Source organism: Symphodus melops (assembly GCF_947650265.1).
Source record: "Symphodus melops genome assembly, chromosome: 4".
In the NCBI taxonomy this organism is placed as follows: Eukaryota; Metazoa; Chordata; class Actinopteri; order Labriformes; family Labridae; genus Symphodus; species Symphodus melops.
Window position 1 is genome coordinate 678,449 of NC_136694.1, and position 15,141 is coordinate 693,589.

Below are 15,141 nucleotides of genomic sequence, written 5' to 3' on the forward strand. Positions count from 1 at the left end.
GGCCTACAAAAATGTGTCATTACTATAGCAGTAGGACAGCTATCTGTTAGCTGACTACAGTTAAACAGTCTTACTGCAGTATAACTCAGAAACGCATACACAGACACACACACAGCAACCACCCTCACAATTTCTGCTGGAATTGTCTAGTATTACATATTATTTTGTCTCTGGTTCCAGGTTGTTGCATAGATTTCCAAACTGTCCTCTGAGACCAGGGTGCAGCAATGTCTCGTTCTGAACTCCTTAATGTCCTGGAGAAGCTGGGGGAAAAGGAGTACAAAAAGTTCAAGTGGTTCCTGGAGGATTCTGATGAATTAGATGGCTTCCCTGCGATCCCGAAGAGTGAGCTGGAGAAGGCGGTGGAATGTTATGAAACAGTGGATCTGATGGTGCAGACTCATGGCCTCTCTGATGCTCTGAAAGCAACAGCAGAGCTCCTGAAGAAGATCCCCAGGCATGATTTAGTCGAGCGTTTATCCAACAGTGAGTCCTCCAGATATTCTTGAGCAGTTGTGAAATTATCTATAAGAATAGTTGACTCCTCTGATTGCGATTAAAGTTCATAAAATGAATCAAAAACAACAGTCACATGCTTTGATTTTGTAACTCCTTTTTAGGTTAATACATCTGTTAACTGATTTGATTTGTTATTAATAAAGCTGGGCTAGTATCGGAAAATCTAGGTACGACTATGGAGCCTGAAGTATTAAAATGTCAGCAGAGAACAGACAACACAAAACAGGTAAGTTTGGAAAAAATATATCATACAAAACAAAAGACAGTTATGTACATTCCCTGCCTACCTAAGCCGGCTTTCTGAGTGCACAGGCAAACGCAATAAAGAACCTCAAACCAAACAAAAAGGGTCCATGGAAATTCTTGGTGTGTGTGTGTGTTCTTTTCACTACCCGGGTAGGTTTATGAGTGTTCTTATCTGTATGAATGATACGAAGACGTAGGATGACGATGGTTCCAAAGATGCTTCACCAGGCTCTCGGTCCGTTCACTGACTTCTGTGTTTGGCTCGCCACTGACCGCCAGGGTCAGATTCAGATGATCTATCCCTCTCTATAAAAACAACCTATGCATACAGTACACGATGCATTAGTTACTATTGTCTCACTTCACTTCAAATCTTTTGAACTTGTCTTCATTCAAATGTCATATCAAATATACCCAATTGTTAAGGATATAAATACTATAATCATTATGTAAATTAATAGTTACACATCACACCACATAAAAAAACTAACCCAAATGCTGGGTTAGTGCTGCTGGGTTATAGGTTGGGTTGATTTGACCCAATATTGAGTTAAAAAAAATTGACTCAACGCAATGGTTTGGAGATACCAGCCAAAAGTCTCTTCATTTTATGGCACTTCAAATCAATTCCTCCCTGTCAGAAAATATTTCTACCTATATGGCTATTTTGATAGAACATCTTTCAATTATAGTTATCAAAGTATATAGATAAACAATGTTAAGACTTTTATAATTACTGTCAGGTACACCTACCAAGCTCTTGATCGAAAATATTAGGGGGAAAAAATCCATCTTGTGCGGATGGATATGATAAACACCTGTGGAGTTATTTGTAAATCGCCTTCTGTTAGTTTGTGACTTAATGGCACTAAAATAACTCCATAAACACCTTGTCTCAACGGACCCTAAGCGCACAAACAGACAGAAGAGATGAGTAGGACTACGAGAGGCAGACAACCCATCAGCAGGTAAATGGAAACAGAATATGGTGACACAGTTTCAAATGATTCATTTTACTGTTAACTAAAAAAATAATGTTAGCTGGATTAATTATCAACATAAGTTGACTGTTAGTACCGTCAAGCTAGCACAAGCTAACTGATGCTAATGGTATAGCTCGCGCTATGTAACTCCGTTAGCTAGCTATCGCTAACAGTTGACTTGTTAGTAAGTAAGCTTCACACCGCAGGATCAATTTTAAAGCTAGGTCAGATATAAACCTACTGGTATCTAATGAAATTACATTATCTACTGCATCAATTGCTACCAAACATGACATGCTAAAGTTAAGATAGTTTTAGCGAGGGGAAAACTGACCATTTTCATAAGTGATACCTTACCTAAAGTTATCTGAATTCAGTGGGTAGCCTCCCTATTAGTCTCTCCATTAGAGACATGCCCACTTAATATCTGCATGAAGTAAGTTATAAATGTGTTATTCTGAAATGTTGTAATGTAGTACGAGTACAATTACTGCTTTGTTTTATACCCCATGTTGTTTTGTGTCAGTTATGTTAGTAATTTGGTTGTTATGGTAACTTGTGTTGCTACCGGAACTACGTAAGCACGTTTTCTGCGGAAGTAGAGAGTTCTGTTTTTGGTACATGTCGTATGTCGCTCGCTGGCTCTGGTGTGGACTTAAAAAGTCGTCTGCACCGGAGTTAGAGCGACCACAGAACTGTACACCTGCTGTTCTTAAGTAAAGAAGATAAATGTAATCTTCCTTGTCAGAGTCATCCTTCTCCTGCAAATAGCTACACATCCACATAGCCTCCTCTTTGCTAGCCGAAGCTAACAGTAATTTAGCCTAATCACATTTTTCTGCATACTGGGGGCGATAAACAGTCATTAATTGTTATAACCATTTCTACTAAGCTAGATATAGTGCCAGCATTATTCTATTCTTTATTTTCTGCACCTGGTTTGAGTAAGGTTCACCTGGAGGCTTTAAGACAGACACACACCTTTATGGTGTGAGCGACTTTTCAGAGAAAGAAAGAAGTAGACAACTAATCTTTATTAAAGAGTCAGTCAAACAATGAAAAGTTTAAAGAAAATTTATTGAAAAATCAAAAATCTGACAAAGTCTTTTCACATTCAATAATCAGCAAAGTAAAATGTAAAAATGTAAAAGTTTAAATCTGAGTGCGAGGACTCGGAGATCTAAGTTCCAAAAAGTGAATTTTTAACAATCAGAGCGACATGAAGTCTTTTAGTGAAATCAAAAAGCCCCAGGCTGATTATTGTTTCATTGTCTTTTTATAATCAAACTGAATGATTCAAATCCATCATCAGCAGAATCAAGAGCAGTGATAAAGACGTTATCACCAGGTCGTCTGTGACTTCACTCTCCTCGACCTCACAGATACAAAGGTGCTTGACGAGCTCAGGTATGATAACATGTGAAGGTCATGAACAGTTATGATCAGATGATAATAAAAGAAACAAATTGATCAATCGCTCGTCTCTTTCTGATGTTTCAACAAAAGACATGAGCTCTCACAATGACCCAACCTGTATTCATAGTCAGAACAGATCACATGACTCCAGCAGACGTGAAGACATGAGCTGTTCTTATGATAGACATCATCTGTCTGAGAGTTTGCATGAGGAGCAGGAGGAACAGGTGGAGACAAGAGGAGACAGAGAGATTCTGTGCAGGACAGGTTTAATAAAAGAGAGGAAGAGCAGAAGTGTTGGCTTTCTGATCCATCTGATTACAAAGACCTGCTGCGTCTGCGCTCAGCCGCCTTGATGAGCTCTCTCTGAAGAGTTTCTTTGTTTCTCTTCATGTTCTCCTTCGCTATCTCCATCAAAGACTTGATCATCTCCTCGCTGTATGGCCTTTGGAAGGTGGAGAACTTGTCCATCATTGCTTTGACTTCTTCTGCATCTGAAGCAGAATAAAACCACAGACTATCAGACTGATGTTAGAGAGTTTCACATTCTCCTGATTGTAGCCGGTGGCACCGGAAACGCTGCTGTTCCCTGCTAGGTATAAGGGGGGGGGGGGGGCAGGAACAATGAGAGAGCATTTTGGTTTCCAGCCGGGAGGAGAGGGAAGGTGCACACCCTCGACCACGCCAGCTGTTTTGTTTGTCCTGAGTTTGGGAGGACGGGTAAGAAGACATGCTTTGGTTTTATATCGATCTATTAAGAGGTTTAAAACGCGTCACTATCAGTGCTGGTTTTTGTTTTCAGTTGTTTGACTGAATTGTTCCAGGAAGGCTGTAGAAGCAGAGCGGAGGCTCGTGAGTGAGGTGTGTGACGGAGGTTGTCATCGGTGAGATGCGGTTTTAACTACGTTTTATTTAGACCTGAAGTTGATGAAGTTACATTGTTATGCTGTGTTCTTCATCCTTTCAGCAACAGTTGGGCCAGGTGTTGTGTCTGGTGGGGGATGCTGGGAGGGTTTGGGCCCAGCGTACCAGGTACGAATAATTTATGTACATCCGTCTAATAAAGCTTAAGCCAATTTTTAATAAATATTGCATATGGGATTTTGGTTGGGAACTAATGATTTTATTTCTGTTTTAGGGAGCCGGGCAGATTTCCCTCTGCTGCTCTTACTGTGTGGGTTTAGTTTCGGTGTTGATATTGTTTTGGGGTTAAAGTTTGTTTTGTTTCTAGTCCTTTTTTTGTCTGTGTTGTTTGTTTGTCGGTCTTGCCACTTCCCTAGTGTAGCTCCAGGGCGGATCTTCGGGGAGGGTAATGGTACTTTAACGGTTGCGAGCTGATGGAGGAACAGATTCGGGTGAAACTCTAGTTTGTAAAAATGCCACAAGTTTGTTTGCACGGTGAGTGTGTATCTTCCAGGGTGACCCTAGTGTGATTTGCAGTGATTTGAGTCTTTTACTCCCCTAGTGTGCAGCGATTATTAAAATTCCTCCTTGGCTAGTGCCAACATAGACCAATTGCCCCGACCGTGGTCCCTGCAATAGTTGAGTCAGGTATTGTATGGTGACACAGGGATTTTATGTCATTTATTGTCAATAAACGTTTGGCACTTTTTCTATCTAATTTTGTGTCCATTTCCTTTTTGTTTGGTCATTGATTTGACCCCTGCCGGGGATCACTGTAGTAACTTGATTGCACCTGAAGAGGGGGGTGTTACATGATAAAAGTGTTTTTTATTTTGACAGACCTTTGCAGTTCTTTCTGTTGAAGAGCGGCATGAAGACGATGGTGGGCTCCTTCCCCTTCCCCTCGATCACATAGCAGTCCTTGGGCCAGTCTTTCTCCTCCAGGATCGTCTCGTCTATCTTTGGGAAAGGCTTCTTCAGCTTGGCTGCATAATCTCTGGCCTTAGTCAGAGTCTGTGAGGAGAGACATGAGCCAATCAGAGCTATTTGGTTTTTTGAAGCAGGCTGTAAACATGTTCATGTTTGCTGTAAAAACAGGCTTTTTGAATGGGTGTGTATGTGACTTCCTGTGCTGCTGCAGCCAGCCTCTAGTGGACACTCCAGGTACTGCAGCCAGCCTCTAGTGGACACTCCAGGAACTACAGGATCATTTTTCAACACCAGAGGATGCTGCTTGATACAAACAACACACACACACACACACACACACACACACACACACACACACAGACAGTACCTCGAAGATGTTCCCTGCGCTGAACTCAGCAACGATGATGAGGTCGATGTCTCTCTTGTCTCCCAGAATGGACGGGTAGCCGACGTTCAAATGCAAGCCGGCGTCAATCAGGTGGAAACATTCTTTTTTCTGGAGGTAAGCTGGGACGCTGGAGTCTGCCCGGCAACAAGAACATCAAATATTTAAATCAACCAAGTTTCAGGCAGACTTTGATTGTTGTGTTCTTGTGTTGTTCTATGTTGAATTTCATTGTGCAGCTGCTGTGGATCAACAGAAGGCTTCTTCTTCTTCTTCTTCTACACTTTTATTCAAACATATAATACACAAATTATACCTTTCTGAAAGTGAGTCCTATAGACTCCTTTGAACTCTGTTTTTGGTCTCCACCAGCAGCAGAATGTTTGACGTGTCAGCTGCTACACTTCACTGTTCGACAGGTTTCTTCGTGTTTGTAGACGCATAAGAGCTGATGGGACCGTGCCTGATATTTATCTGTTAGTTCTTTAAGACAATGAGCAACATTCAGAGACCGTCTGCTGTGCTGGATCCTGGTGATACGTGCACGCCTGCTCTCAAAGCCTACGTGCTCCGCACCCTCTGAGGTTCATCACTCAGATTCAATCTGTTTGTTGGATGGTCGTCTTTGTCCACACACAGATACTGAGTGTTCTTATTTACCAGTCTGTCTCTGATCTGCTTAGACCTTCAGACCTCCATCAGACAGAAGAGTACAGGGACATTTTATCTTCTTCCTGTTTGTGCCAAAGGTCAGGACTGAGCTGGGGAAAAGGGGGGTTAAATTTACTGCTTCCTATATTCTGAACAATTACAAAAAAGACCTGAAATAAGCTGCTCTCAATGGAGAACTTTAAGAGGATGTTAAAGGTCACATGATCTCCATCTCCTCCTCTTCAGGTGAAATCACTGTCAGAGCTCCTCTTCAACATGTGTGTGAAGTGTGTTGTTGTAAATCCACTCTGATCCTGTATTTGATCATGTCTATAAACCCCTCTATTTCAGCCCTGCTCAGAACAGGCTGTTTCTGTGTCTGTAGCTTTAAATATGTAAATGAGCTGTGTCTGACCACGCCCCCTCTCTGGAAGGGCTCGGGTGTACTCGCTGCTTTCTGGCTCCATGTCCTATTGTTTACGGTGAGAAGGCAGACTCAGAGGGCAGAACAAACACCTAGCTGTGGGAGTGTCACCCACCTGGGGGAGGGGCTACTGCCCTTTGTGATGTCATGAAGGGAAAAATCTCTAAAGATTGAAAAAATTCCCAAACACGTATCATTTGACCCATTTAAACTGTGGACAGCTGCAGACACACAGTATAATACATAGTAAATATCAAAGGTTTCTCTAAACATGGAGGAAATACTTTCACAGTGAGTGTTGCTGATGTGTGGTCTGACCTTGGTATTGGTAGAGGAAGTTGTTGGTTGTTCCCCACTCCCAATCTCCGAGCAGACGAAGGATCTTCCATAAAGTTCCCCATTTCAGGAAATCTGAAATAAACCGACATGTTTACACCTCATTTAAATCCCTATCATGTTTCCTCCCGCCTCATGGACACATGTGGCGCCTGATCTGGAAGAGATTCCATCAGATACATTTTAAATCTCACATTTGCTTCTTTATACTGCAAAACAAAGTGTTCTATAAAGAAGAAAACTGGTGAAGTGAGGGTGTTATAATCTGAGTCAGAAGCTGATATCATGAGCATACTTAAACCAACATATTTAAATAAGAGGAGGTTAGGTTCATACTGGATGTCTGACGAGCATCATGAGGGTTGTCTTTCAGTAGCTGCTGCAGCTTGTCGAGGTCAGCCAGGACTTCGGGATCCTCGGTGGTGTTTCTGGCTTTAGCTATGAGTTGGCTGAAGTCCTGGTAAAGACTCTCCTGCGCTTTATGTGCAGGGTCGACTGGCTCTGTTAGAAAACACATCAAGTTATTAAAACAACAAGATGATCACTCAGCTTCAGTGTTTATCTGTGGTAGGTAAAACTTTACAATAAGGTACATATATTTGTTTATAGATAGTATGAAACTAACCACCAGGTGACTATTAAGGTCATCACCAAGTAACCACTAAGTAACATCGAAGGAACCAATCAGTAAATTAAAATTTAAATAGCTCTCCAATCACACGAGGCAGCCACCCACACTCTATCATGAAGACAAAACAAGACCAGTTATTCTCAGCAAACAGGAAGTGGGAAACCATCACCCAGGACAGCAGCACCACTAAAGGACGGGGAAGAGGAAATACTGAGGTTGCAATTAGCAAAAGAACAAAACGAAACACAGTAAAGGAAAAGAATTCACTAAATGTGAAAGGGTTACAAATGAACAGACTAGATAAAAACAACCAGAAACAAATAATAGAAAAGACACATCATTTATCCAAATGATGTTATAATGTTCTCGCCTTGTCAAAAGAAATAACAAAATGCTGACTAACTAGTGTAAGTGACATCAATGTGTGTAAAGGAATAAATCAGTGTAAACACGTTCTAGTTCTTTCTCTTAACTTTTTGTCACCTTCTATGATGCACAGTAAATTCAACTCCTCTTCTCCCTCTCTCTCTCTCTCTCTCTCTCTCTCTCTCTCTCCCTCTCACTCTCTCTCTCTCTCTCTCTCCCTCTCTCTCTCTCTCTCTCTCCCTCTCACTCTCTCTCTCTCTCTCTCTCCCTCTCTCTCTCTCCCTCTCTCTCTCTCGCTTTCTCTCTCTCCCTCTCTCCCTCTCTCTCTCTCTCCCTCCCTCTCTCTCTCCCCCTCTCTCTCTCTCTCTGTGCTGAGTGGACTGATACTGGACTCTGAGCTGAGTGGACTGATACTGGACTCTGAGCTGAGTGGACTGATACTGGACTCTGAGCTGAGTGGACTGATACTGGACTCTGAGCTGAGTGGACTGATACTGGACTCTGAGCTGAGTGGAATGATACTGGACTCTGAGCTGAGTGGACTGATACTGGACTCTGAGCTGAGTGGACTGATACTGGACTCTGAGCTGAGTGGACTGATACTGGACTCTGAGCTGAGTGGACTGATGCTGGACTCTGAGCTGAGTGGAATGATACTGGACTCTGAGCTGGACTGATACTGGACTCTGAGCTGAGTGGACTGATACTGGACTCTGAGCTGAGTGGACTGATACTGGACTCCGAGCTGAGTGGACTGATACTGGACTCTGAGCTGAGTGGACTGATACTGGACTCTGAGCTGAGTGGACTGATACTGGACTCTGAGCTGAGTGGACTGATACTGGACTCTGAGCTGAGTGGACTGATACTGGACTCTGAGCTGTGTTTCTATGTCAGTAGTGTCTGCTGTTCTGATGTCACAGTGATTTCATTCATTGTATATCTCCCCTGTGAGTTTACTACATTCATTCTGGTTGGTGTTTACATCCCTCTGCAGTCCAACGTGCAGGAGGCACAGTGCGCTCGCTCGCAGACTAGATAACTGTGTGTGGAGCGGACAAACCCCCACAAAACACAGACTCTGATCAGCCCCACAATTAGAAAACATCACAGTAATGTGAAGAACTGTTTCTTTATGTGTTCCATTAACGCTCACTGGACTTTACGTTTATTTTCTCTCATGCAACCTTTGTACATTTCATGTTTTTTATTATTCTTTATATTTGACATTTTTAAATTCTATTGTATATATTGGTTGCTTATAATATTTCATTTTATTTAAGTACTTATTTACTTGTTATTTTAGCCTTTTTTTCCTTTTACACCAAAATACCAAGACACATTCATCGTATATGTACATGACAATAAAACCAATTTTGATTCTGATATGTGTTAAATATCCGATTTTCACTCTGAAACAAACTAATGAACTAAATGAATCAACAAAAACAGAATATCAGTCACTGAAACTACAACTAGTGTGCAGCACTAATAGATCGATCAAAGGAAACAAAATGATAATACAGGATGAACAACAAACCGTAAGCAAAATAAACTAAGTAGTAAACCCACATACATGTAGTACCCCTTAAATTAAACAATAAAAGCTGTCAGCTACGTCAGCACATTTAAGGATTAAGAGTTTGCTTTGCGACACCTATACAGTAGAATTAGTCCCTCAGCCGTCGATGTGCACAACAAACCTTCAACAGCAGCAAGCCAAGCAGAAATGAAGCCTGGTGAGGCAAAGCAGCAGCGACTCCTGAATGAATCCAGCACAGCCACAGCACACCAGAGGAGCAGTTACAAGCCCAGCAAGCAGTCCCTGCCTCACATAAATACACGATTAATATAGAAAAATAAGAGTATGGACTAACAAGACTTGCCGTTATGTGTATATATCGATGTGGCCTTGTTTGGTCTTACCTAAGGTGAACATCATGTCCTTTCCACACTTGTACAGCACACTGAGGGTATTGTCTGACTTGAATGGAAGACATCCTAAAAACAGAGAAGAATGTATGATGAAACAATGAATAGGATAAAATGTTAGTTTAGTATATACAAGGGAGAGGAAATGGAAAGGTTTCCATTTATAGAGGAAATCCATGAGGTAGGCCCCCACTGAAAGAAAAGTAAAGGCCTCATTAAGTAACCACTAAGTTACCAGTATGTAATCACTATGTAACCAGTATGTAACCACTAAATTACCATTAAGTATGTAATCTCAAGGAATCACTAAGTTACCAGTATGTAACCAGTATGTAACCACTAAGTTACCAGTATGTAATCACTATGTAACCAGTATGTAACCACTAAGTTACCAGTATGTAATCACATGTAATCAGTATGTAACCAGTATGCAACCACTAAGTTACCAGTATGCAACCACTAAGTTACCAGTATGTAACCACTAAGTTACCAGTATGTAGCCACTAAGTTACCAGTATGTAACCACTAAGTTACCAGTATGCAACCACTAAGTTACCAGTATGCAACCACTAAGTTACCAGTATGTAACCACTAAGTTACCAGTATGTAGCCACTAAGTTACCAGTATGCAACCACTAAGTTACCAGTATGTAACCACTAAGTTACCAGTATGTAACCACTAAGTTACCAGTATGTAACCACTAAGTTACCAGTATGCAACCACTAAGTTACCAGTATGCAACCACTAAGTTACCAGTATGTAACCACTAAGTTACCAGTATGTAGCCACTAAGTTACCAGTATGCAACCACTAAGTTACCAGTATGTAACCACTAAGTTACCAGTATGTAACCACTAAGTTACCAGTATGCAACCACTAAGTTACCAGTATGTAACCACTAAGTTACCAGTATGTAACCACTAAGTTACCAGTATGCAACCACTAAGTTACCAGTATGTAACCACTAAGTTACCAGTATGTAGCCACTAAGTTACCAGTATGCAACCACTAAGTTACCAGTATGCAACCACTAAGTTACCAGTATGTAACCACTAAGTTACCAGTATGTAACCACTAAGTTTCCAGTATGTAACCACTAAGTTACCAGTATGTAGCCACTAAGTTACCAGTATGCAACCACTAAGTTACCAGTATGTAACCACTAAGTTACCAGTATGTAACCACTAAGTTACCAGTATGCAACCACTAAGTTACCAGTATGTAACCACTAAGTTACCAGTATGTAACCACTAAGTTACCAGTATGCAACCACTAAGTTACCAGTATGTAACCACTAAGTTACCAGTATGTAGCCACTAAGTTACCAGTATGCAACCACTAAGTTACCAGTATGCAACCACTAAGTTACCAGTATGTAACCACTAAGTTACCAGTATGTAACCACTAAGTTTCCAGTATGTAACCACTAAGTTACCAGTATGTAACCACTAAGTTACCAGTATGTAACCAATAAGTTACCAGTATGTAACCACTAAGTTACCAGTATGTAACCACTAAGTTACCAGTATGCAACCACTAAGTTACCAGTATGCAGCCACTAAGTTACCAGTATGCAACCACTAAGTTTCCAGTATGTAACCACTAAGTTACCAGTATGTAACCACTAAGTTACCAGTATGCAACCACTAAGTTACCAGTATGCAACCACTAAGTTACCAGTATGTAACCACTAAGTTACCAGTATGCAACCACTAAGTTACCAGTATGCAACCACTAAGTTACCAGTATGTAGCCAATAAGTTACAAGTATGCAACCACTAAGTTACCAGTATGTAACCACTAAGTTACCAGTATGTAACCACTAAGTTACCAGTATGTAACCACTAAGTTACCAGTATGTAACCACTAAGTTACCAGTATGCAACCACTAAGTTACCAGTATGCAACCACTAAGTTACCAGTATGTAACCACTAAGTTACCAGTAAGTAACCACTAAGTTACCAGTATGTAACCACTAAGTTACCAGTATGTAACCACTAAGTTACCAGTAAGTAATGGGTAGAAAGTGAGTACTTCATCACATAGCTATTAATCAGTTAGTGGGAAATGAATGGGACACTAAACACTCGTTAGTGGTGACCTGGTGTTGAGTGTTTCCTGTGTTATAATAAACATGTGTTGTTGTGATACTCGGCATCATGTGTGCTTCTCCTCCTGCTTCAACCTGAAGACTTTCCCGTCCTGATCATCGAGTATGAAATGATGTGATTTACCAAACAGCCAGTCAAGGATGTGATCTTTGATCGTCTTCCTGTCAGCCAACGCACTGCCACAAATACCTGCACAGGTTACAGAGGAGGAGTCATCTTTAGTCAGTATCAACACATGCAGAGATCAGTTTTGTTCCTGTATCCTGATGTTCCCTCAGCATCATGGCAGGCGAGGGAGGTGAAGAGGGAGAGGTCTGTTTACAGCTGCAGCTATCTCTCCATGTGAACACACACCTTGTACTTTGACCATGTCCATCTCAGCTTTCTTCTCCTGCAGCTCCTTGTTCTTGAACTTGCTGCCGAGAAGAGACGTCTCGATGAAGAGGCCGAGGTCTGGGAACCCGGCTTCATGAGGACTCAACTCAAACCATCTCCCTGAGAGACACACAGGATGATTAATACTATAACAGTCAGTAACCCTCACAGCACCTAACATGACGTGTCTTTACCGTCCTCAGGACCCTCAGAGAAGAAGTGCTTCTCTACGGCGCAGTAGATGGGGTAAGGGTTGGTGGCTTTACTGATGGCCTCGTCAGAAACATGCTGCTTGTCCATCTGATGAAACAGGAGATCAGACCTGAAGACTTTGTATGAAATCTAAATGTGATGCATATAAAATGGACACTTTAACACATGGAGTCAAAAAGTTATTCTAATTATTCAACTGGAACCTTTTTCATGATTGTATATGCGATGAGCGCCGCCCAGACATCAGAGAGAGAGAAGTTCTTCTCCTCCGCTCGCTTTTCCAGCCATGACCAAACCTGCTTCCACTCCACCCCTGGACCAATCAGATGATCCACAGCCCGGTCCATGTTCACGCTCCACTCTGGGTCACTGTACAGAGAGGACATGGCCCTGACGGAGGAGAGGACAAGAAGAGGAGAGACTGACATGAAGAGCTTATTCCTCACAGAGGAAGTTTTCACTTCTGTCTCTTTCCTTTAAACCAGAGATGCTGTGAATCAGACTCATTGACAGCTGAATAAGACTGATCTGGTTCACACACAGTCTGACACTGAAGTGTGTGAGTGTCGTTACCATGCCGACCCAGAGACTCCTCCCAGGTAGAGCACAGAGTCCAGCAGACCGTCCTTCTCCATCTGATAGAGAGTTCCCACCAGAGCCACTTCAGCCCTCTGACCTCCACCTGAACCCAGAAGAGCGATGTGAGGGACCGAGTCCTGCAGGGACACATCATCCAGAGTTTTAAAATTCAGCTACAAGGAAATGTCTACAATATGACCCGCCTAACTATTTCCTCATTCCTTTACAGCTTTAAACAAAATCACCCCAGAGGGAAACTTCAGGAGGGTTCTTGTCAGGTTTGACCTTCACCTTCAGACATACGGTTAACAACTCAACAGAATAACTGAAAAAGAACAGACACGGACAAGGAGCGTCTTTGTTCGCCTCTGCAGGAAAAGCAGCCTCAGAGATCCCAACCTTCTGCTTTTCTTCCCCTTTGCTGAGCTCTTTATTGAGAATAAATGGGCGTTTACATTAGTAGGCCACAAACAGTTAGACAGGGCAATCGTATAGAAAAGTCCATTACTGAGTGATTGGAAAACAGATAATATGTGTTGTGTAATCAACTGCTCTAAACTGCTTTATCATGTGGATTGACTAATTTTGTGACAAAGCTAAAAGCAAATTTATGAAACTGACAAACTTCCCCTCGTGGAAGTTTCCATCACTGTTTTAATAGAATCTTAAAGAACACGCGGCGAAATCTCCCTTAAAATAATATGTCAGCAAAAAGCATTAAACTATTAATAATATGATTCTTGATTTTCTAACAGTTCTCTGTCAGACTTTGATTGCAGACTTGTTCAGCTGTCTATCAAATAGAATCAAATGTAATATCTGTGTTTAAAATCACCTGGTTGATCCTAAAATAAAACATCTTCAGCAGCACAGTAAATGATGACAGTCTGACTTTGACCAGTGCACCACCTGATCAGCAGATGGTCAACATGAAAAAGAGTGTTTCATGAAAGAAACTCAGAAAGGAAGAAAGAAGCAGAGGACAGACGTTTCTTCTTCTCTTACTTTTGAACAGTCGATTCCCAGTCTGTTGAGACACTGCAGGATGACTTCCTGTTTCCTCTTGTGGACGTACTCCTGTTCACCTGCACACACCTGCTGAGACTGACGCACAGAGTTTAACAGTTTACACACACACAGCTTGGTCATCATGTTTTTGAGCACAGGAGGAAACAAGACATCACAGGACTTTATTCTTTCATTATGACCAGAATCATATGAAAGTCTAAACATCTTAAATTGTGAGCCCTCAGTGTGCAGCAGGTTAAAGAAGGACGATCATGCACATCATGGTTAGTCAAGCAGCTCTCACCTGAGATCTGTTCTCCTCCATGTTGCTCTCTGTTGATGCCACTGCTCCAAAGATCACAAAGCACCTGTATGAGGAGGAAGGGACAGCTTATATGTGAAGTCAGCATGAGGGGGCGGGGCTTCTGCTCATCAGAGACGCCCACGAGACAATCAGACAAGATCCAAAAAAGACAAACACACCAACTGTATAAAATACCTCTCTCACACACACGCACACACACACACACACACACACACACTCAGCCAAGAGATGTCGTCTCTCCGGCGTGTCCTGGGTCAAATACCGAAGACGACAACATCTCATAAACAAAAATGTTGAGCCATGTCTGAATTCAGGTGAAATTTCTTTGAAGAAGATGGGGGTGTTGTACACACCTGGGGAGGATATTGCTCCATGATGTGGTTATAGATGAAGTGAATCTAATCCTCCCCTTGAACTGCTCCCTTATTATGGTGTGTGAGTTTGAGTACCTGAATGATCCTAGGAGATGTTGCCGGTGGCTTTCTGCCCTCAGTAGGGTCTCCCAAGGCGAACAGGTCCTAAGTGACGGGTAGATAGATAGATAGATAGATAGATAGATACTTTATTGATCCCGAGGGAAATTCAAGGCATCCAGTAGCAGTATACAGACAGGCAGGACACAAGACATTAGTTACTTTTGATCTCTGTGAGAGACCTTTAAGAACAGAGTGTGACTTCTATCTGACTCCACCTGTATCCACTCATTATTTCTGTAGCTGTGACACAGAGCAGCTATCTGCTCACTTCTCCATCCATCCATTATGTCTCCAGCTGAAACCATTCCTCCAATAACTCCATCCATCCAT

The 15,141-nt window shown here is 41.9% G+C and overlaps 2 protein-coding genes across 2 annotated transcripts in view; one reads left to right on the forward strand and one right to left on the reverse strand.

The window, feature by feature from the left end:
• The window catches only part of LOC306822720 (V-set domain-containing T-cell activation inhibitor 1-like), a 134,239-nt gene that overhangs the window by 118,508 nt on the left and 590 nt on the right, over positions 1-15,141 (forward strand). The gene's annotated exons all lie outside the window — the stretch shown is intronic.
• Positions 3,006-14,335, reverse strand: LOC306823069 (cytosolic phospholipase A2 gamma-like; the record flags this gene model as incomplete). The annotated part of the gene is made up of 13 exons (XM_079342436.1): positions 3,006-3,658; positions 4,910-5,081; positions 5,365-5,519; positions 6,776-6,868; positions 7,130-7,294; positions 9,717-9,791; positions 11,959-12,024; positions 12,190-12,330; positions 12,405-12,510; positions 12,627-12,813; positions 12,997-13,139; positions 14,008-14,106; positions 14,315-14,335. The coding sequence occupies 13 exons, from the start codon at positions 14,333-14,335 to the stop codon at positions 3,483-3,485; spliced, it is 1,599 nt and encodes a 532-aa protein (XP_079198562.1). The 3' UTR covers positions 3,006-3,482.